Raw genomic sequence first — 21,260 nt, 5'->3', positions numbered from 1 at the left:
TACATTAATAAGAGAATAAAAATATTATCTATTGATCCTAGAATACACAGAAATATTCTGTGAATATTTCTATAGTTTCATGCAAAATTCCTTATATGGCTTAAACCCATTTTGGCAGTGTAAAAATTGTTTCTTCAACATTTTAAAGGAACTTGATTTCTCAGCCATCAACTTTTTCATTGTTACTCAGAATCAAATTTCAGCTCGATTGGACACAGCCCACCAAAGAAATCAGTATCATCTTCAGCAGATTTGGCAACTATTGTATTGTATCTCTCCTCTAGTTTTTCTGTTCTTCCACTTCATCCATGAATGAAGTTGGTTTATACCACAACAGTAGTCCTGTTTCGGCCGAATCATCAACCCAGGTCTCCTCTAAGTTTTTGTCCTGTTTTTTGTTTAAATCATCAGTGAATTTTTTCATGGTGAAATTCACCACATATTCACATAGACGAGTGAATTTATATTCAGTTGAAAAGTCATTTACTTGGTCCACAAAAGAATTACCATGTTTTTTGATCTCTTTCAAAACCAGGGATACAGAGAGGGGAAGAACAGGACCCACAATATCTTCTCCTTGCTTATTACTGCACCCAGAATAAGGTTTTCTTAAAAAGAAGGGAGGTAACTGATTTCCTTCAGGAATGACGGGAAATTCCGGGGGTACCTTTTTACTCTTTATCGCAACAACTTCACTATGATCTGGAAAAGCTTCCTTCAAAACATTAACATGTAATGCAGTCCACATTAATCTACTGACAATCTCGTATAAGCTAGTGGGCATGTTGACATCCATGAAAACATCAACATCAAGGTGAGACACTGTTGGTTCATATTCACATAATCTACCTGCAGAACCGCTAATAAATTTTGTAAACATTGATTTCCCAATTTTATCATTCAAATGAGCGTGCAGATTCTCAAGTTTAATATAATGGAACCTCCTGCGATATTTATATTCCTCATCACCCATGGAGCATAGCAAAGAATCTCTACAAGGCTGACTCATTTCCCCATGCGCTGTTGTCAAAATGCTGCAGGTCATTTCCCAAGAGGCACAGTACTGTTGGGATTGAAGCGTTCCATTGGACATCAATCGGACAAGTGTAAAACCACCATGCTCTCCGATTTCGGGTAATAAAGAACAGAGATTCTTCCTAAGAATGAGAAAACCAAGAACTAATTGCCGTTTACTTTGCCAAGCGATCCATCCAGGAAGATTTTCCTTTGAAAACTCCTCATTTATAAGGCAATCACCACAGGGGCAATCTTGAGCAGATACCAAGAAAGCTGATGGAAGCTCCCACGCATAAAAGGAATTAGAAAGATATAAATTAAAATTTGCATAAAAAGAGTTTGTAGATGTAGTAGCAGGAGCTTGACGCCCATAACAGAAAAAACAAAACTCGTTGTTCCATAAAGATCCAAGTATAATCGCTGACGCCTCAGCATGAACATCATCTGGAAATGATCACATCTCAGACAGAGGCAACACAGACATGTAACGTGGCTCATTCAAATTGTGAGCCCATTTCAGCAACGGTGATTGTGATTTGCGAATATCACATAAGAATAGCCATTGATCACCAGCCATTGTGTATAAGAAATCATCACTTCCAGCCTTGGATAGTAAAACAATATTATCTTTTTCGGCCAACTCATCCACTCCAAGTCTGTTGGAGATACTGCAACTCCATTAGCCTCAGCTGTCTCTATTACTGCTACACATCATGTAGCTACAACATTAAGTGCACGTGCCTTTTAGCTATTATCCTAATTAGTTATCTGTCATTATCACACATAACAGATAAAAATGATGTGGCATTGTAGTAACAGAATTGGTTAATATATATTGTAGTAAAAGGAATATTCAAAAATACACACAGATTGATTAAAATAAATATTATTCTCTCTTTCTCTTAAGGTCTCTGCTCTTTTGCAATATGGTATCAGAGCTAAAGGATTGCTAATTGAATTTGATTCTTTTTTTCCTGATCTTATTCTTGCAATGCAGATTGTTGTAAGTTGAATTGTTGAAGTTCCTTGTTCCTGATCTGTTTTCTTGTTCATAATTCTTGATTCTTTCTCTTCATTTCTTGTTCATTGATTTATGTTGAAACATCTGTTCTTTGATCATCTGTGTTTGACTCTGCAATTTTCTATTTCTGATTCATTTCTGATTACTGATTCATCATTATTCATCAATTCCAGTTCAATTTCGTTCTAAGTTCTTGATCAATTCTTTTCTTGTTTTTCATCTTTCTTACATTCTTCTCAAATGTCTTCTAATCCTATTAATCCTAATCAAGATCCTGAAAATGTATACTTCATTCATCCATCCGATCAAACATCACTTCAATTAGTTTCTGTGAACTTCAATGGCTATAATTTTGCTGATTAGAAAAGGTGTATGGTGATTGCCTTATCAGCCAAAAATAAGTTGTCTTTCATCAATGGCCACATTCCTAAACCATCTAATGATGATTCTTGTTATCAGCCTTGGATCAGATGCAATGACATGATAACCACTTGGATTCTCTTCAATTTAGACACTCAAATTGCCAAAAGTGTAATGTATTTTGACGCTGCTGCAGCTATCTAGAATGACCTAGAAGAGAGATTTGGTCAAACCTTTGCAACTCAGATTTACTCCTTGGAGCAACAGTTGCATGATATCAGTCAAGGCAATTTTTTTGTAATGGCATTTTTCACTAAAATAAAGTAGTTTGGGATGAACTTTCAGCTGTGAATCCACTTCCTTACTGCACTTGTCAAAAATGTACTTGCGATCTGACCAAAAGAGTTCTCACACAGCAGCAAGATCAGAGACTCATGCAATTCATGATGAAGTTGAATGATAATTTATCTAGTGTAAGAGGTAATATCCTTATGATGAGCCCACTACCTAACATTTCTCAAGCATACAGACTTTTCACTCAGGAGGAGACTCACAAAGAGCTATCTCATTCAAATACTGAGTCAATGGCTTTTCAAGCTAATAGGTCTCAAGCTTCTGATTCTAGAAATTTCGCTAATAGATGGAATTCTAGACAGGACAGTGGTGGTAATAGGTGGAACTCTGGTTCTAATTCCTTCAACAACAACAACAACTCTAAGAACAGGTTCAATAACCAAAACAAAAGGCCTGCTTCTTCCTATTACTGCACTCGCTGCAAAATTCCTGGACATAGCTATGAGAGATGTTTCGAGGTTCATGGATTTCCTCCATTTTTTAAAGATTTCAAAGACAAAAAAATAGCAGCAACTGTGCAAGGTGATATTGGCGACACTTCTAGAGCTGATTCCAATAAGGACATTCCTACTTATGAGCAGTAGAAGCAGTATGTTCAACAGATGCGTAAAGGAGAATCTAGCTCAAACTCTCATGCTCCTGATCCAGAAGTGACACATTCTGCTAATCTTGCAGGTAAACTTTGTTTACTTACTTGCCTAAAATCTCCTTGGGTGATTAACAGTGGTGCCACTGATCATGTCAGTCATGATTTGAGTTATTTTTCTAGCTATGAGCCTCTTAATGCTACTATCCTTGTTTCTGATGGTAAAAGAGTTGATATTACACATATTGGGACAATTTTTCTCAATAATGGCATCACCTTATCTAAAGTTTTATATGCTCCCCATTTTCAGTTCAATTTGATTTCTGTGAATAAACTATGTAAAGACATGAATGCTAGCATGTCATTTACTCATGCTGAATGTTATCTTCAGGGGCACTTCTTGAAAGGGCCTCCACTTCTACTTGGTAGCTTAGTTGGAGGATTATATCATTTGAAGAGTGATTTCACAGTTCAGGGAGCATCACCACCAAATTCACCGTCACAAGTAGTCTTGAAGTATGCTAATACAAGTGTTGTAAATAATGCTCAACTATAGCATGTTAGATTGGGTCATTTGCCTTTTTCTCAACTGAAGTACTTACTTTATGTAAATAGTTCAAATAATAAACAAATTTGTCAGATTTGTCCTCTTGCTAAACAAGCAAGATTGTCTTTTTCCAGTTAGTAGTATAAAGACAACAAAGCCTTTTGAGCTACTTTATATTGATTTGTGGGGACCATATAAGGTCAAGAATCATAATAGTTGTAATCAATTCATTACTATAGTTGATGATTTCAGCAGATTCACTTGGGTTCATTTGATCAAATACAAATCTGAAGTTTCAGTTGTTTACCACAGTTTGCTATGTTTGTTGCTACACAATTTGCTGCTTCTATTAAATGCATAAGAACTGATAATGCATTGGAGCTCTATGAGGGTGCTATGAAAAATTTTTATCTTAGTAAAGGCATTAGACATGAATCCAGCTGTCTTCATACCCCACAGCAGAATGGGGTGGTTGAGAGGAAGCATTGGCACATTCTTGACACTGCCAGAGCACTATTTTTTCAAGCCAAATTGCCACCACATTATTGGGGTGAAGCTCTTCTTTGTGCCACTTACTGAACAGAATGCCCTTAAGACCTTTACATCATTCAACACCATATCAACTTCTTTACAATACTCCTCCATCCCTTGATCATCTCAAAGCTTTTGGGTGTCTGTGCTATGTGTCAACATCTCCAGTTCAGAGAACTAAATTTGATGCAAAAGCCACAGCTCATGTGTTCCTAGACTATCCAGTGGGCCAAAAAGGGTACAAAGTACTAGACTTAACCACATACAAAATCAAAATTTCGAGGGATGTGGACTTCCATGAGTCACATTTTCCTTTCCATCACAAAGCTTCCTCCTCCCCTTCAACAAATCCTTTCTATTTGCCATCTGTAACTCCTTTCACAGCCTTGGAGTATCAGGACATCCCTGATATTTTTGTTTTTCACTCTCTTTTTCCAGATTCCACAGATAACGATGTCATAGATCTTTCATCTACTTCAGATTCTTTATCTACTGATGAACCATTGCTATACACTTCTACTTCAGAACCTACTATCCCACCTGAGCCATCTCTTCTGTCTGAACCTTCTTCTTTCTCACTTTCTACCAATACACCCTCAATTACCAGTTCACATCAACAACTCCCTGAACAACAAATTGATTCTTTGAGCAGGTCCTCTAGACTTTCCAAACCACCTGTCTATCTTGCAGATTACAAGTGCAATGCTGTCACTGAGCACTGGTGTAATCTTGTTTCCTTTAAACACTTACCTAACCAGCACCATGCCTATCTTACTACTTCAAGTGTCATCTCAGAGCCTACCACTTACTCACAAGCTGCTACAGACCCTTTGTGGATTGAAGCCATGAACAAAGAGTTTTCTGCTCTGCAGGACAACAAAACTTGGGAAGTTGTAAATCTTCCATCACACAAGAAGCCCATAGGCTGTAAGTGGGTTTATAAAGTGAAGTATAAAGCAGATGGAACCATAGAAAGGTATAAAGCAAGACTAGTAGCTAAGGGGTATACTCAGAAATGCCAACAATCAGGGCAGTCTTGGCTTTAGCTGCATATCATCAGTGGCCTCTATACCAACTTGATGTCAACATTGCATTTTTGCATGGAGACTTGTATGGAGAAGTCTATATGCATATGCCACCAGGGATTCCTAACCCATATCACAAGGTTTGCAAACTTAGAAAATCCTTGTATGGCCTTAAGCAAGCTTCAAGGCAATGGTATGCAAAGTTGTTGGCTGAGCTACTCCTTCAAGGTTTTCAGCAATCTAAAGCTGTTTATTCTCTCTTTGTGAAAAGATCAGGCACTTATCTCATAATTGCAACTGTATATGTTGATGATATACTACTTGCAGGAACAAATATCCGTGTTATAGATGAACTCAAGAAGCATCTGGACACTATTTTCAGCATCAAAGACCTAGGTGAACTATCATATTTCCTAGGTATGGAGGTAACTAAGACTAAACAAGGCATCATTCTTTCTCAAAAGAAGTTCACAAAGGAGCTACTTGAAAATTGTGGTTTTGATCTACATACTGTTGCAGCAACTCCCCTTCCCATCAACCTTAAACTCTATTCTGAAGAAGGTCACTTGTGTACTGATGCTGAGCATTACAGATCAATTCTTGGTAAATTAAATTTTTTGACAAACACAAGACCAGACTTATCCTTTGCTGTTCAAAGTCTGAGCCAATTCATGCAGGCACCAAGACAACCTCACTTACGGGCTCTACACCATGTCCTCAGATACATCTATGGGACAGTTGGGCAAGGGATTTTGTTAAATGGTCATAGTGAGCTGAAGTTACAAGCTTTCTCTGATGCAGATTGGGCTTCCTGTCCTAACTCAAGAAAGTCAGTCACTGGATACTAGGTTCTACTAGGTGGTTCTCCTATCTCATGGAAGAGTAAAAAACAATCAACAATTTTCTAGAAGTTCATCTGAATCAGAGTATAGGGCCATGGCATCAGCAGCTAGTGAAATCATTTGGGTGATCAGGTTACTCAATGAGTTAGGGGTGCATAATCTACAACCTGTTACTCTACATTGTGATAGTCAATCACCTATACACATTGCAAAAAACCCTATTTTCCATGAAAGAACCAAGCATATAGAGGTGGATTGCCATTTTACTAGGGACAAAGTGCTAGAAGGTCTCATACAATTGACCTATTTACCTACAAAGTCCCAAGTTACAGATTTGTTCACTAAGGCTTTGCCTTGTCCTCATTTCAAAGAGTTATTGTCCAAACTAGGAACGGTTTCATCACCCACTCCTAGTTAGAGGGGGGATGTTGGAGATTCTGCAACTCCATTAGCCTCAGTTGTCTCTATTACTGCTACACATCATGCAGCTACAACATTAAGTGCATGTGCCTTTTAGCTATCATCCTAATTAGTTAGCTGTCATTACCACACAATAACAGATAAAAATGATGTGGCATTGTAGTAACAGAATTGGTTAATATATATTGTAGTAAAAGAAATATTCAAAAATACACACAAATTGATTGAAATAAATATTATTCTCTCTTTCTCTCTTTCTCTTAAGGTCTCTGCTCTTTTGCAATAAAGTCTCAATAAACAGGTGTGTTGACATTTACCAAATCTTAAATCAAGCACATAAATTGCTTCATTGTTTGCAACAACCAAAATTCTAGGATGCCAACTGAATTCACAGCTAAACCACCCATTGGCCGACTCACTCGTTTCATCCCATGACACACTAATTCTTTTCCCTCCAAATCTCGTTTTGGAACAAGAGTCCATATCAAATAAGAACAATGCTCCACTTTTTTATAAGACCATGTGGGTTCCAACAAGCATGGGCCACCATACTTGTTTTGAATTTCTTACTGTCCATAAAAACCAAAGCAGCTGGGTTCTTGGAGTCTAAAGGATTTCCACTCTTGTGAACACTGAACCAATTAGCGGCATACATATTACAAGCTAATAAGAAACCAACGCAAGGAGAAGTAGAACCACCCACATTGGGAATAGGGAAATCACTAGAAGGGCATGCGGTTAGTTTTCAATCTGATGATCAAACTTAGTTTGGGAAGTTAAAACAGAACCCTTAGAACAAAAATCAACAGCCAATTTGGAATCCTTCACTGATAACACGAGAAATCCAACATAATCCAGATTAGAACCTGTTGGAAAGAAGAGAATAAGCTGATTGCTGGGGCAGTAAAGGGGCTCAAGACGGTTTCGGAGGGGGATATTGGGAGTTTTATGATTGTGTTGAGAGTGAAAAGAAGAAGAGATGGAAGAGGCAAGGGTAGGAAGAACAGAGGAGGTTTCGAGAAATTTGTTTAAGGAGAGATGAGGAGGAGGAAGGAGGATAAGAGGACAGAGATGCGAAGAAGAGAAGATATGGCATAAAGAGTCTGCAATGGGGTTGAAAAACAATGGAATCCTGGATAAGGAGAGGAGGAGAATGAAACGAGGAAATTGGTAACAATGACTTCCATTCTTGAATCTTATTGATGTACATTGTGTATGTTGTTTCATGGAATTTAATTGCTGGGCGTCAAGCTGTGGGTTTTAAAATGGAATTTGGTGGGGTTTTTGTTTTTCTAACTCGGTAATCAAAACAGTAAGATAGATTATTAATTACTAATTAGTAATCAAGTCTTTATTAAATGGGTAGACCAGGAATTGAAGATTACTAGTAGAATTTAGAAAGTTGGATACTCGCCAATTTCAAAAAAGGCCAATCATATCCTCTTTTGCTAAAAACAAACTACTGACTACAAAACCTTCCAAAACAAAAACATATTTTTGCTCAATATATATCATTCTTCCATATAACTATGCATACTTACATTGATCCGGCATCACTACTAAAATTAAATTAGGAAATTTTATGTGGTAATCCTTAACATTTGGCTTTTTTACATGGTAGATAAATCTTTTTTTAATCTACATAGTGATATAAACCTTTCAATTTTTCCACGTGATAAATAAAAAAAAAGTTTTTTTTGTTAATTCTACTCTATTTTTACCCCAACGTAATGACATTTTTTTCAAGAAAACAAATGTCGTGATCACTCTAATTGATCATATATTTCGAAATTCAGTCGAAATAAGTACTTAATTTAACTAAAAACTTAACATTTTACATGGAAAAAAGTTATAAACCAAATCAATTCAAACCGAAAAAGAAATATAACTTGGACTTATTATCATGGAAAAATTGTCGTGAATAATACAATTTTTTGTTAATTTCTCTACAACAATACCAACTATTGATTAACCATGAATAATACCAACTTAGGGGGTTCTTTCCTAGAATAATACCAACTTTAGTTTATTAACTAATTTACTAATTTTTTTTTGTCTTATAATCACCTATAGTTTATTTTTAACATGTAAGGGATTTTCAAGCAAAGCACCCCTTTAAGTTGATATTATTCATAGTTAATCAAAAATTAGTATTATTATAGGCAAATTAGCAAAATATTGTATTACTGGTAATTTTTCCTACTATAATTTGGTTTGGATTTATATTAGAATTTTCAAATTCAAAATAAATTGTTTCGATTAGAGTTGAGCCTCTAACAAAAAAAAAAACTCGAAATTCCAAATGAATTAAAACGAATGCTCACATTTAACATTGAGCTAAACTACTAGTTGAGTCAACTTTGTACAACCCAACATACAAAAATAAGATTTTAATTGATGATGCTAAATGAAACTTAATCAATTTTACAATTTAAAAATAAGCCTTGATTTTGTCATTCCTATTTTTGCTACCAGTGATTATTCATTTTTTGGTTTACTATTTTGATTTTTATTACTTGTTTTTCAATTTAGATTTGTTATTAAGTAAAAATTTTTGTTTCCATTAGAATGAAAACGTCAAAAATCGAATTAATTTAGTTTGACTTGATTTGGATTGTGATCAAATTTGGTTTGATTTAGGATGAAAAATCAAAAATCAAATTAAATTTAATTTGATTTTGCTTTATAAAAAAATTAAACTGCAAACCAAATTTTCACTTCCTATTAGCACATTGCACGAACATTTATGCTACTATACTCCTAATAACTAAAGAAAAAACAGTTTAGGGCACTTGTTGATTTCTTATATAAAAATTTTCCACCCACATCTTTTGCAAATTAGATTTTAAAAAAATAGAGTCGTTGAAAGATGACCAATGATATTCCTTCTGATAGTGGACACAATCAAGATATGTAATGATCAGATATAAATAACGTTTGATGTAATGTTGGTGACAGATTTGTTTATTAATCCTTAGCTCGCTAGTCACTGAAAATGCACAACTAACAAACATCAAGGGGCCCAGAGGGGGTCTCTGGAAACTAATTCGATGTCTAAATCAAGTGAAGAATTTAGCCCTCACTACCCATGGAACAAAGGTTTTTAAGTCTCAAGAATTTAGCCCTCATTTTTATACTCCTTTAGTGATGATTATTGGTTTCTAGGTAGGTTTGATAGTAGGATTTCATATTTTTTGCCTCATGTGTTTAATTTTATATTTCATGTTATGTTGAGGTGAAATCAGAGTTTTATTAGGTTTCTGGAGTGATAAGAGGGTGAAGGCTTGGAGAAATGGCCTAAAACCACTAAAGAAGTGAAGAGATCGAGCCAAACAAGCTCCAAGGAAAAGAAACGAGTCATAGCTAAGTTGTGTCAAAGAGCCATGACTCGTCGCTGAGCATTTAGAGTCCAAAACAAAAGCGACGAGTCGTCTCTAAGATGCCACGACTCGTCGCATATCCACTGAAGTGGGCATAATAGTTCAGAGCTAAAGCGACGAGTCGTCCCCCATTTGCCACGAGTCATCGCATATCTCCTGAAGTCAGATCTCCCAAGCAGAACAAAAGCGATGACTCGTCGCCCTTGTTGTCAAGAGTCGTCATCACTTCTTCACTCGTTATTTCGTGTCTTTTTCAGTTATTTTTTTAGGAATTAGTATAAATAACGGTAGTTGTATTTTTATTAATCATCAGTTTTCTTAGTTTAGTTTCAGAATTCTCTCTTTTGTGTTTTAGAGTTTTCATAGTTGAGAAACTCCATTGTATTGGTTATTATTCATTGCAATTTACATTTATGTTCATCTCCATTAGTAAGTATTTTGATTCACTACTTCATTACTTGTCTTTTTGTCTTGAATTATTCATTATCATTATGTTTAGCATCTCATTTAGGTTTCCATTCATCATTAATTGCATGCTCATCACCATGTCTAGTGAGTAGTTTTCTTCTCTAGGGTTAAGGGATTAACCCTAATTCGAAGCATGGAATGATATTTTATCAATTAATTGTATGAAATTTGGGTCTATGATTAAACCTATGCTTAATGAACCTTAGTTTAAATATCTTTATTAACCTCTTCAATAAAACAGAAGTTTGAGATTATGATTAATTTAGGATTGAGGTATATTTAAGTTAAATTCCTATTAATTTAACCAATAAAACAAAAGTTTGGTGATTAATACTAGTAAGGTCTTAAACCGATATTGATCAATAGAGTGGAATCTTGAAATTAATTAGATCATGTTCAAAGACTCAATTTCATACAATTATGAGAGTAATTGACCCCCATGTTAGAAATAAATGATTCCCGACACCCTAGATTTGCCATATTATTATCAACTTTGTATTGATTACTGTCATAGCTTTATTTATTAATCTTATTTACATCATTTTAGTTATTGCTTATAGTAGTGTTAGATTCTTAAACCAACTATTTTGTTCACTAGTGGAAAAAAACCTTATTTGCAGCGGTTTTTTGGCCACCATATGCTACGGTTTTGACCCCTAGCATTAGTGATAGCAGTAGATGGCTTATTTTAAATGCTGCGTTTCAAAATTCGCAGCAAAAAAAGTACACTATATGCTGCGGTTCTTTGGGAGAACCGCAGCATAAATATATATATATATATATATATATATATATATATATATATATATATATATATATATATATATATATATATATATATATATATATATATATATATATATATATATATATATATATATATATATATATATATATATATATATATATATATATATATCTATATGTATATATATATATATATATACATATATATATATATATATATATATATATATATATATATATATATATACATATATATATATATCTATATGTATATATATATATATGTATATATATATATATATGTATATATATATATATATATATATATATATATGTATATATATATATATATATATATATATATATATATATATATATATATATGTATATATATATATATATATATATGTATATATATATATATATATACATATATATATATATATATATATGTATATATATATATATATATATATATATATATATATATATATATATATATATATATATATATATGTATATATATATATATATATATATATATATATATATATACATATATATATATATATATATATATATATATATATATATATATATATATATGTATATAAATATATATGTATATAAATATATATATATATATATATATATATATATATATATATATATATATATATATATATGTATATGTATATAAATATATATATATATATATATATATATATATATATATATATATATATATATATATATATATATTTATATATACTTACATATAAATATATATATATATATATATATATGTATGTATATATATATATATATATATATATATATATATATATATATATATATATATATATATATATATGTATATATATATATATATATATATATATATATATATTTATATATATATATATATATATATATATATATATATATATATATATATATATGTATGTAAATATATATATATATATATATATATATATATATGTATATAAATATATATATATATATATATATATATATATATGTATATAAATATATATATATATATATATATATATATATATATATATATTTATATATATATATATATATATATATATATATATATATATATATATATATATACTTACATATATATATATATATATATATATATATATATATATATATATATATATATATATATATATATATATATATATATACATATATATATATATACATATATATATATATATATATATATATATATATATATATATTTATATACATATATATATATATATATATATATATATATATATATATATATATATATATATATATATATATATATTATATATATATATATATATTCACCTGACTTGGGGGATCTGGGTTTGCTTATCTTGTGGCTTGGATGACTACCTTTTGAAGCACATTTCGACTAGCCTGTGAGGATTGAGCCTTTTTGGACTCCTTACGAGTTCCATTGATTTTGAGTGCTAGTTAGGGGGTCTAAGTATTGTGTATGTTCTCCTCCAGCACAGTCGGCTTTTCCTAGGGCCAGGTATAATAACACGTTTATTAGATTTGAACTAAATAGCCAAATAGCCTACCATGGACGTAAATTGACTTTAGGTTAAGCCAAGTTCTTGCCTTTACCTTTTCTTTTGTAGCCACGCTATTTAAACTCCACAAGAGCTAAATATTCCCTCGTTTGACCTAGAGGATAACGTAGTGATGGTGGGGTTGGTGTGAGTTACATTATGTTGTGGGCTTTTTGGTTAGTCCAGTTGTTGTTGGTTTATCATGACTCTATTCATTCATTTGTATCTCATATTATTTCTCCCTTTTCCTCTTGTGCTGCACATAGTGATTATCACATTTATATACTTACACATTCATTGAGTGAGGAGACCTTCCTCTTGGTTTTCATATATATAATGGGTAATATTTGAGTGAGGAAATCTATACTTTCATTTGGGAGATGAGCTTGAAAACACAAATTGTTATAAAATTCAAAATTTTTCATGGTGTTTTATGATAGAGTTCATTCGTGCTTATTTGTGATTTTTGGGTTGATATCATTATTGGATACGGTGTTTATTGTTATTTCATGAGGTGTTTGTGTTATCTTTAGTCTTGGGTCACTTGCTATCCTCTACTTTAGCGCCACATTCCCAAATGTATCCCACCTTAACCCAAAGCCAACGTTACAACCCTTCATAAACCTGTTCAACTTGGTCTGATTAGTATGTTCTGTGCTGGAGTGTAGATATGACACAATCCCCAAGATTTTCCCCTATTAGGTGTTTGATTCCCCACTCATCTTTAGTCGGATGATTATGAGCGAGACACGAACCATAATCAAACACATGAGCGTCATTGCATATTTCTCACACCTTTTGAGAAATAACCCAAGGAGCGTAGACTTGTGACCTCTCTAGGTAGTGGGTGGCATAACCTGTGTTGTAGCTTACCTTGTGATCTCGAGTCCGTGGAATTGGTCATTCTTCTTGGTATTGCGCTCTTGTGAGACCATTGTAATTGCACACCCATGGCTAGGGAAGATTATTGCTCGTGCACAGCTTGCATTGTTTTGTTTTCCGCTCACCTTGCATTGTAGTGCATTAGATTTGTGGGTTTCCTTCTGAAAACCCTCACGAGACCTTACTCGTCCTCTACGGGAGACCTAGGGGTTTAAATGGCTTGTCGTACATGCTAAGTGCGATCGTGGTTCCTACGAAAGTAAGTCTTAGGTTTTATTGCATTCTGTAGTTTTGTTTTGTTTTTGCCTCGCGCTCATCTTGCCCTCCTAGTTCTTTTGCTAGGGACTATCAAAGGTTTAGCTTGGGGGAGTTGATGAGCTTGTTTTTAGAGCACATTTATCTCCTCATTGTAGTGTCAAGTCTCGCGTTTCAGAATGCTTTTTACACACTTTACGCGTGATTTCACCTTGCTCTTGTCTACATGGTGTTTTGAGGTAATTTTAGGTATTTTCGGAGATTTCAAGGTACTTTACGTCGCGTGCGAGACTTAGACACTTTGATCGAAGATTAGAGGCGCGTATCGGAGCCATGACATGCTTTCCAAGCCCTACTCAAGGTCCTCGCAAAGTCCGGAAGCCATCTATGGCGTCAAAGATTCGATTGGGCGAAGGAGAAGAAGGATTCGACCAAATCCAAATACCATTCGGTCGAATGGAGCTAGATTCAGGCGAACCAAGAAGCAATTCGGGCGAATGAATTCAAAATTCCAAGGAAACGAGCTCAAAACGTCTAGAAAGCCCGAATGCATCTCCATTCGGTCAAATGAGGTACTATTCGGGCGAATCATGGTCCCATTCGGCCGACTGGAGGCCCCAGACTGCGTAACTTCTTCTCTTCGCAAACCAAACTCCGAGGGCTTTTAGGGCTTTTTACCCCATTTGTCTCTTAGCTTATAAATATCCCTCATTTCTGTAAAATCCCATGAATGCTTGGGGGGGGGGGGATGCCTAGGATGAGTGTCTTTGTGCCTCACTCTAGAACATCATTCTTTCATTGCTCTTCTTTACTTTTTGCCCTAGTGTAGATTTATTGTTCTTCATTTATGCTTCTATCTACTTTCATGTAACTTCATTTATGTAAGTTTATTTCTTTAATTCTTTGATGTCTTTATTGATTTCCTCTATTGCTTTCCTTTAATGCTTTCCTTTAATGCTTTCCTTTAATGCTTTCATTTAATGCTTTTTTAGTTTAGATTTAATGCTTTCATATTCTTCAATTCCTCTAATGCTTTCCTTGTTTATTGCTTTTATCTCTAGTATGTTAGAGTAGTTTCTTTAGGGGTTTTAGGTTAGAGAAACCCTAGGTTTGGCCTTATCTTTAATGTTTAGGATTAGGGTTGAGGTTGATGATGGTTGTTGATAGATATTCGATCCGAATCTTGTCCTGCCACTCCTAGAGAGACATAGGGCGATTATAGGTCGTTCGTGTGGCTTATAGGATCACCAACTTCCTCTCGATATCTAGAGTGTCTAGTATGGATTATCGTTCGAACTCCCCTTACCTAGCTTATCTTTATTTCCAATAGACCATCCTAGGGTGGACATAGTCTACTCCTCGCTTATCTTTCATTGTTGAGTTTTGCTTTTTATTCTTGTTATTACTTAAGTTCACCCACCAACCAACCTTCCATATAACCTTCCCACACCAAGTCTTTAGTCTAGCATTGTAACAGACCGTTTTCCTTAATCTTAAATATTTTGACAAATTCAATAATCGTTTTTCATTTTATTATTTTCTTTTTAATGCCGTTTCGAAATTTTATTCCAATCATTTTTAAGCTCTTGATTTTCCTTTATATAAAATTTATTTCTCTTAAAAAAAATTACCTAAATATTAGGTCTAGCTAAATCACCTACAATAAGATAATCTTTTTATTTCCTATATTAATTTATGATTAAATATAAATATATATACAATAATAATTAAAAAAAAAGTAAAAATCTAAAAAAATCTTGAAGTTGGCGGCTAAGAGGAATAGGTGGCAAAATTTTAATTATCCTTATCCTAATTTGCTTGCCCATGAAGGAAAATTAATATAATAAAAAAATTACAATCTTAGCCTATAAATAATCTAAAGCTACCGTGGGTAAATAAAAAGGGAGAAGGAAAAAAAAAAAAGCAAATCAGAAATTTATTTCCCAAATATAAGCTAATTCCTAAAATAATTCTAAAAACCCTAGAAAAATTTCTAAAAATCCTCAAAAATTTCCTAATAATAGTATTTAGTGTTAATTATAGAAATTCAAGGGGAGGAAGCTAATATTGTGGCTAGAAATTCTACAACAAAGGAATTTAATTAATAGTGAAATTATTAAAGGTATAAATTCTTACATATATTTATTTACATAAATTTATGCTCATAAATTTTATATGTGTTTAGTATATATAAATTAATATTTCTGGAAATTTTGGTGAATTAATTCGTCATAATTTATTTTATATGATTTATTCATTGAAATTGTCAAAAACCGCATAAACCGAAATAATTTAATTAAAATAGTAAACATTAATATTTTTAAATGAAAATTTTTCTGTACATATATATATATAAATGAAATATAATTTGTGTATTAATTTTGTGAATTATAGTGAAGTATAAATATTATTATTAATTTTTGCTAAAAAACGCATAAAATAAGGAAATTCATAAATTTGGGTTAAAAAATATTATTTCTGGAAAAAAATAATTTATTTTAGTTTTACTATATTTTCATTTCATTTAAATTATTTTTTGTAAAATTTTGCGATATTTAAATTTTAAAGAAATAAATTAATAATCTAAATTGTTATTGTACGCAAAAAGAAAGAAAAGTGAAATAATAATTAAAATTAATTTATTTTGGTGAATAAGAATATACGCCAGCTCATTTAATAAATTATTTATTTTAAAATATTTCGTGTCGATTTCGATCTTAAAGGAATTAATTATTCATGTACTAAATCTAAAAAAATAAGTTATTAAGAAATTACTTAAATAAAATAAAATTTTATTTTCTAAAAATTTGGATAAATGGGCTAGAATCTATAATAAACCCAATATGCCCTTTTTAAGACATTTTTAGTATTTATTTATGATGGAACTATTTATTTTATCATTTAAAATAAATAGACATTTAAGAAATTAATTACTAAGAAATTAATAAAGCTTAATTGAAAATTTATCTATAAATGCTAAAAACCCATTTTAGTTTTGATTTAGTTTAATAAATGATTATTTATATGTAAGTTATAAATTTATTTCTATTATATGTTATTGTAATGTTGCATTTATATGAAAACAGTAACATGATAATAAAAAGGCTTGATAGTAAAGAAATGCCGAACCATATTTCCGGCATGTAAAAAACGTGGGACGTGTTTTCCGGCACGTAAAATACGGTGAACACAGTAAGGTTGTTTACCCTGACCTGTGGCTCGAGCAATATTGTACTGGAGGAGTGACGACTCCCACTAAGTTAGGGGTTTTGGTTTACCTCACCCTAACAGGCCCTTACATATATCAAACAAAGATCATATGTGTTGCATTCATTAAATAAGTAATCGGATTCCACGCCCTAACACTCAAGCAGGAGTGTTAGTAAATCACGCCCTGGTACTCAAGCAGAAGAACCAGAAGTTTAATATATATAAAAGAATCTAATATAAAAATGAATTCCCTATAATACATAAGATACCTTGCATATTATTTATTGCGATGCACTTATCTTTGCACATTACTATTTGCAATGCATATATTCTCTATACTTGTATAATTGCAGTTAGTTATATACTCGGTTTTTTTTAAAGCTGACCGATTTCTATCGGCTGTTCCCATATTTCGGGAGCAGATGCTGCAGGTAACTTTACATGAAGTTATTAAGAAGTAATTGTATTGTCTATGTGATGCTAATATATATGTAGTCTATATTACGGGTATGTAAAAACGATAATTATGTATTAAAGAAAGATGTAATACGTAAAATTATATTTTAATGATTTGAGTTTTCTTTGTTTTTTTTTGAAAATTCTATTTTGTTTTATTTCTTTTTCGCAATAATCACGGTTCGATAGACTTCCGCTTAGCATTACCTACTATTATATTATTATAAACCTATATTTGGAAAAGGACTGTCCGTTACAAGCATCCATTGTCCTTGTGGTTCGACCCCCGACTTACCATTACACTCGTTGTAGTAGTATCAGGGTGATTATAAATATTGTTTGTATAACTTGGTTCTTAGTATTAACGACGTGCTAGAGACCGGTTATCATAAACGTCATCTAGCTTCGAACGTGCATAAGAAGTTCAAAAACATAGCAGTTAGAAACTTATTTGGAAAAGCTTCTGAACAAACAAAGATTCGGAAATATAATTTCTATATGAATCGCCTTAAAGAGTTTAATGAGGACGCCTATTAGTACTTAGTGGATAGTTCTATTCCTGAGTGCCAATGGACTTTGATTCATGATGGTGGGCATCGATATGGAGTGAAAACTACAAACATGTCTGAAGCGTTCAATGGCATAATGAAGAGGGCCAGGTGTCTACCAATCACTTCATTGGTTAGGATGACATTCTTCCGGGTTAACGAATACTTTGCCACAAGGAGGGATTCAGGGAGAAACAGAATGGACATGTGTATGCCAAGAAACCAACTGATACGATTGATAAGAATGCTGAAAAAGCACGCTTTCATGATGTTAGGATATATGACACAGTATGTGGGATATTTGAGGTCACCACTGGCTGTGGCAACAGGATAGCAGGAAAAGGTGGAAAATGCTACATGGTTGACCTCACAGCAACATCATGCTCCTGTCAGAAACCAACCATGTTCAAGTTACCGTGCTCACATGTTCTTGCAGTATGTCGAGCTCGTAACATTTCGTATGATGCTTTTGTGGACCCTTCGTTTCGCACTACAAACTATGTATCCAGATATAAGAAGACCTTTATGTCTGTTCCAGACATGTTCACCTGCGATCCTTGGAATGGTCTTACAGTTGTTCCAGATCCCTCAACTAGGCGTGGAAAGGGTCGTCCGCGATCAACTCGTATACGGAACGAAATGGATGCACCGTTGACGCGTCCTCGTAACACATGTAGCATTTGTGGATTTAGTGGTCATAATAAGAAAACATGTCCTCGAAGGACAACAAAGTATTTTTTTTTTAATATTTTGTAATATCATGTTGAGTCTGATAATATTTTTGTGAATTTTATAACACTTATGTATGTAACAGCAATAATGGCGATGCCGGGCCCAGTTGAGTCATCAATGGTTATGCTTCAGGCGACACACAGGAGCTTAGCTGCCTGGGAGGGCTCCACTGCCAAGTTGGTTACTCGTCAGCACTACCAAGCGAGTACGTTACATTGGGAGGTGGATGACAGGGTATTAGAGGTAGTGGAATTAGCTGGTTTCAGTTACATTCATAGGTTGTTGGAGATGTTTCGGCTTATATTCCTACGAATGTAATTTCCATTACAGATGGACAAATATTCTTATCTGCCGATCTATTCAATGCTGGAATCAAACCAGCAATTAATGTGAGTATTTCTATTTCTAGGGTGGGGTCCGCAGCTCAAATTAAAGCTATGAAACAAATAGCTGGAAAATTAAAAATGGAACTGGCCCAATTTGCAGAATTAGAAGCCTTTATCCAATTTGCTTCCGATCTTGATAAAGCTACTCAGAATTAGTTGGCAAGAGAGCAATAATTACGTGAATTACTGATACAACCCTAATTAGCTCCCCTATTTTGTTATCTTGATTCATTAGAACTTGAGCAAGTAAGAAAATTTATTGTTGAATTACGTACTTATGTAAAACCTAATAAACCGGAGTTCCAAGAAATTATATCTTCTACCAAGACATTTACTAAAGACGCGGAAGCCCTTTTAAAAGAAGCTATTCAAGAACAGATGTAACACTTTCTACTTTAGGAACAAGCGTAAAGAAATCCATTCCTCTGCATTTTTTGTATTATTAAATAAAAAGGAAAATACCATTTTTCACATGGATATCTAAAGAAAATATATGGAAATAAATTGCGTCCAATAGGATTTGAGCCTATACCCAAGGTTTAGAAGACCTATGTCCTATCCATTAGACTATGGACGCTTTTCATTCCGATTTTTCGGATTTTTTCTTATTTTGTGTTTCCAAAAAAGAATCGGATTGTATGTGATGGGCGATTTGAATTTTTCGTTTGAATTGCATATTTAACTCAATGATGCATTAATTAATACAAAATGAAGCGAGTATATATATATATATATATATATATATATATATATATATATATATATATATATATATATATATATATATATATATATATATATGGATTATAAAAAAAATTAATACTAGCGGCCTGTTTGGTACATGGTATTAGAGGCCGGTAATGGTAATAAAATTAAGTAATAGAAAATTTGGTTGTTTGGATGCCTTTAATGGTAATGGATGGTAATAAAATAAGGTAATGAAATTACCAAAAAGGGCCATTTTTATTACCATCAAACAACCTGGTATTAGGCTGTAATGGTAATGAAGTATTACTGTGGTAATAAAATAAGGTAATGTTATTTCGAGCTGAAGAAAAAAATAATGAAGAAAAAAAAGGTAATGTATGTAATTATTCAAAAAAATATTATTATTAAAAAAAGAATCATTAGATAGAATAATTTAGATACAATAATGCTTTTAGATACAAATATACAATAATGAAACTAAGAGTCATTACCATTTTTTATTACTAACAACCAAATGCAATTAATGGAATATTATCTTCCATTACCATTCTTTAGTCATGCACACCAAACAAAAGAATCTTTATTACCAATTCTCATATCCATTCCTTCATTACTATTGCCATTACAACATTTCATTCCCATTACTTCATTACAATCAACCAAACAAGCCGTAGAAGTATTAAATTTCAGGGTATATGTATATTAGAGATCAAGAGTCATTGTGTGAATAATGTGGTGCTAATATGCGGTGTCTAGAACGAGAAAATAAGAGAGAAAAAAATTACCTTTCACAGTTTTTCATTGTGTTGTAGAAAAGGGAAAATTGCACTTTCAACCCTACAATTTCCTCTTGAGTTACTTTTACTTCTATGAACGAAGTAAGCATTTTATGGAGCGTATAAGGGGGTATAATATGATATTTACTTTTACTTCTATGGGTGGACAAGTAGATGAAACCATCAACATGGATCGTGAGCCATATATGTTTCGCGTGCCATTAGGTATATAAAATCACACTTTATTGCCTTTTGTTTTAATTACAACATTTAATTATTGTTTCTCAAATTATTGTAACATTTATAAAAAAAAACAATTTTATGATCCACTGCAGCATGAGAAATCAAGATGGCTTTGATGATTCGATTGTTAAAGTTTTGAAAAGTATATTGGATTTAATG

At 32.5% G+C, this 21,260-nt stretch overlaps 3 protein-coding genes across 3 annotated transcripts; 2 read left to right on the top strand and 1 right to left on the bottom strand.

Moving 5' to 3' along the window:
- Positions 1 to 280: 280 nt before the first annotated feature.
- LOC130798923 (uncharacterized) lies at positions 281 to 2,192 on the bottom strand. The gene is made up of 3 exons (XM_057662019.1): positions 2,185 to 2,192; positions 1,588 to 1,685; positions 281 to 1,461 (listed from the first exon to the last, which is right to left on the bottom strand). Exons 1-3 carry the CDS (start codon positions 2,190 to 2,192, stop codon positions 281 to 283), a joined length of 1,287 nt encoding a protein of 428 aa, XP_057518002.1.
- Positions 2,193 to 2,278: 86 nt separating this feature from the next.
- Positions 2,279 to 3,336, top strand: LOC130798922 (uncharacterized). The gene is made up of 4 exons (XM_057662018.1): positions 2,279 to 2,320; positions 2,402 to 2,569; positions 2,666 to 2,684; positions 2,726 to 3,336. The coding sequence occupies exons 1-4, from the start codon at positions 2,279 to 2,281 to the stop codon at positions 3,334 to 3,336; spliced, it is 840 nt and encodes a 279-aa protein (XP_057518001.1).
- A 15,739-nt stretch (positions 3,337 to 19,075) lies between these two features.
- LOC130798921 (ATP synthase subunit alpha, chloroplastic-like) lies at positions 19,076 to 19,530 on the top strand. Its single transcript, XM_057662016.1, has 2 exons — positions 19,076 to 19,222; positions 19,267 to 19,530. The coding sequence occupies exons 1-2, from the start codon at positions 19,076 to 19,078 to the stop codon at positions 19,528 to 19,530; spliced, it is 411 nt and encodes a 136-aa protein (XP_057517999.1).
- Positions 19,531 to 21,260: the final 1,730 nt, after the last annotated feature.

This window comes from Amaranthus tricolor, chromosome 13 (genome assembly GCF_026212465.1).
Source record: "Amaranthus tricolor cultivar Red isolate AtriRed21 chromosome 13, ASM2621246v1, whole genome shotgun sequence".
Classification (NCBI taxonomy): domain Eukaryota; kingdom Viridiplantae; phylum Streptophyta; class Magnoliopsida; order Caryophyllales; family Amaranthaceae; genus Amaranthus; species Amaranthus tricolor.
Note: the sequence above shows the minus strand (reverse complement) of the source record. Positions and strands in the feature narration are given on the sequence as shown.

Coding starts and splice junctions, on each gene's coding strand:
- LOC130798923 (XM_057662019.1), bottom strand. Junction 1,462..1,587: donor TTTCTTATACACAATGGCTG/GTGATCAATGGC, acceptor GATCATTTCCAG/ATGATGTTCATGCTGAGGCG.
- LOC130798922 (XM_057662018.1), top strand. CDS start 2,279: ATGTCTTCTAATCCTATTAATCCTAATCAAGATCCTGAAAAT. Junction 2,321..2,401: donor CTAATCAAGATCCTGAAAAT/GTATACTTCATT, acceptor TTTGCTGATTAG/AAAAGGTGTATGGTGATTGC.
- LOC130798921 (XM_057662016.1), top strand. CDS start 19,076: ATGGCGATGCCGGGCCCAGTTGAGTCATCAATGGTTATGCTTCAGGCG. Junction 19,223..19,266: donor ATTGGGAGGTGGATGACAGG/GTATTAGAGGTA, acceptor TTACATTCATAG/GTTGTTGGAGATGTTTCGGC.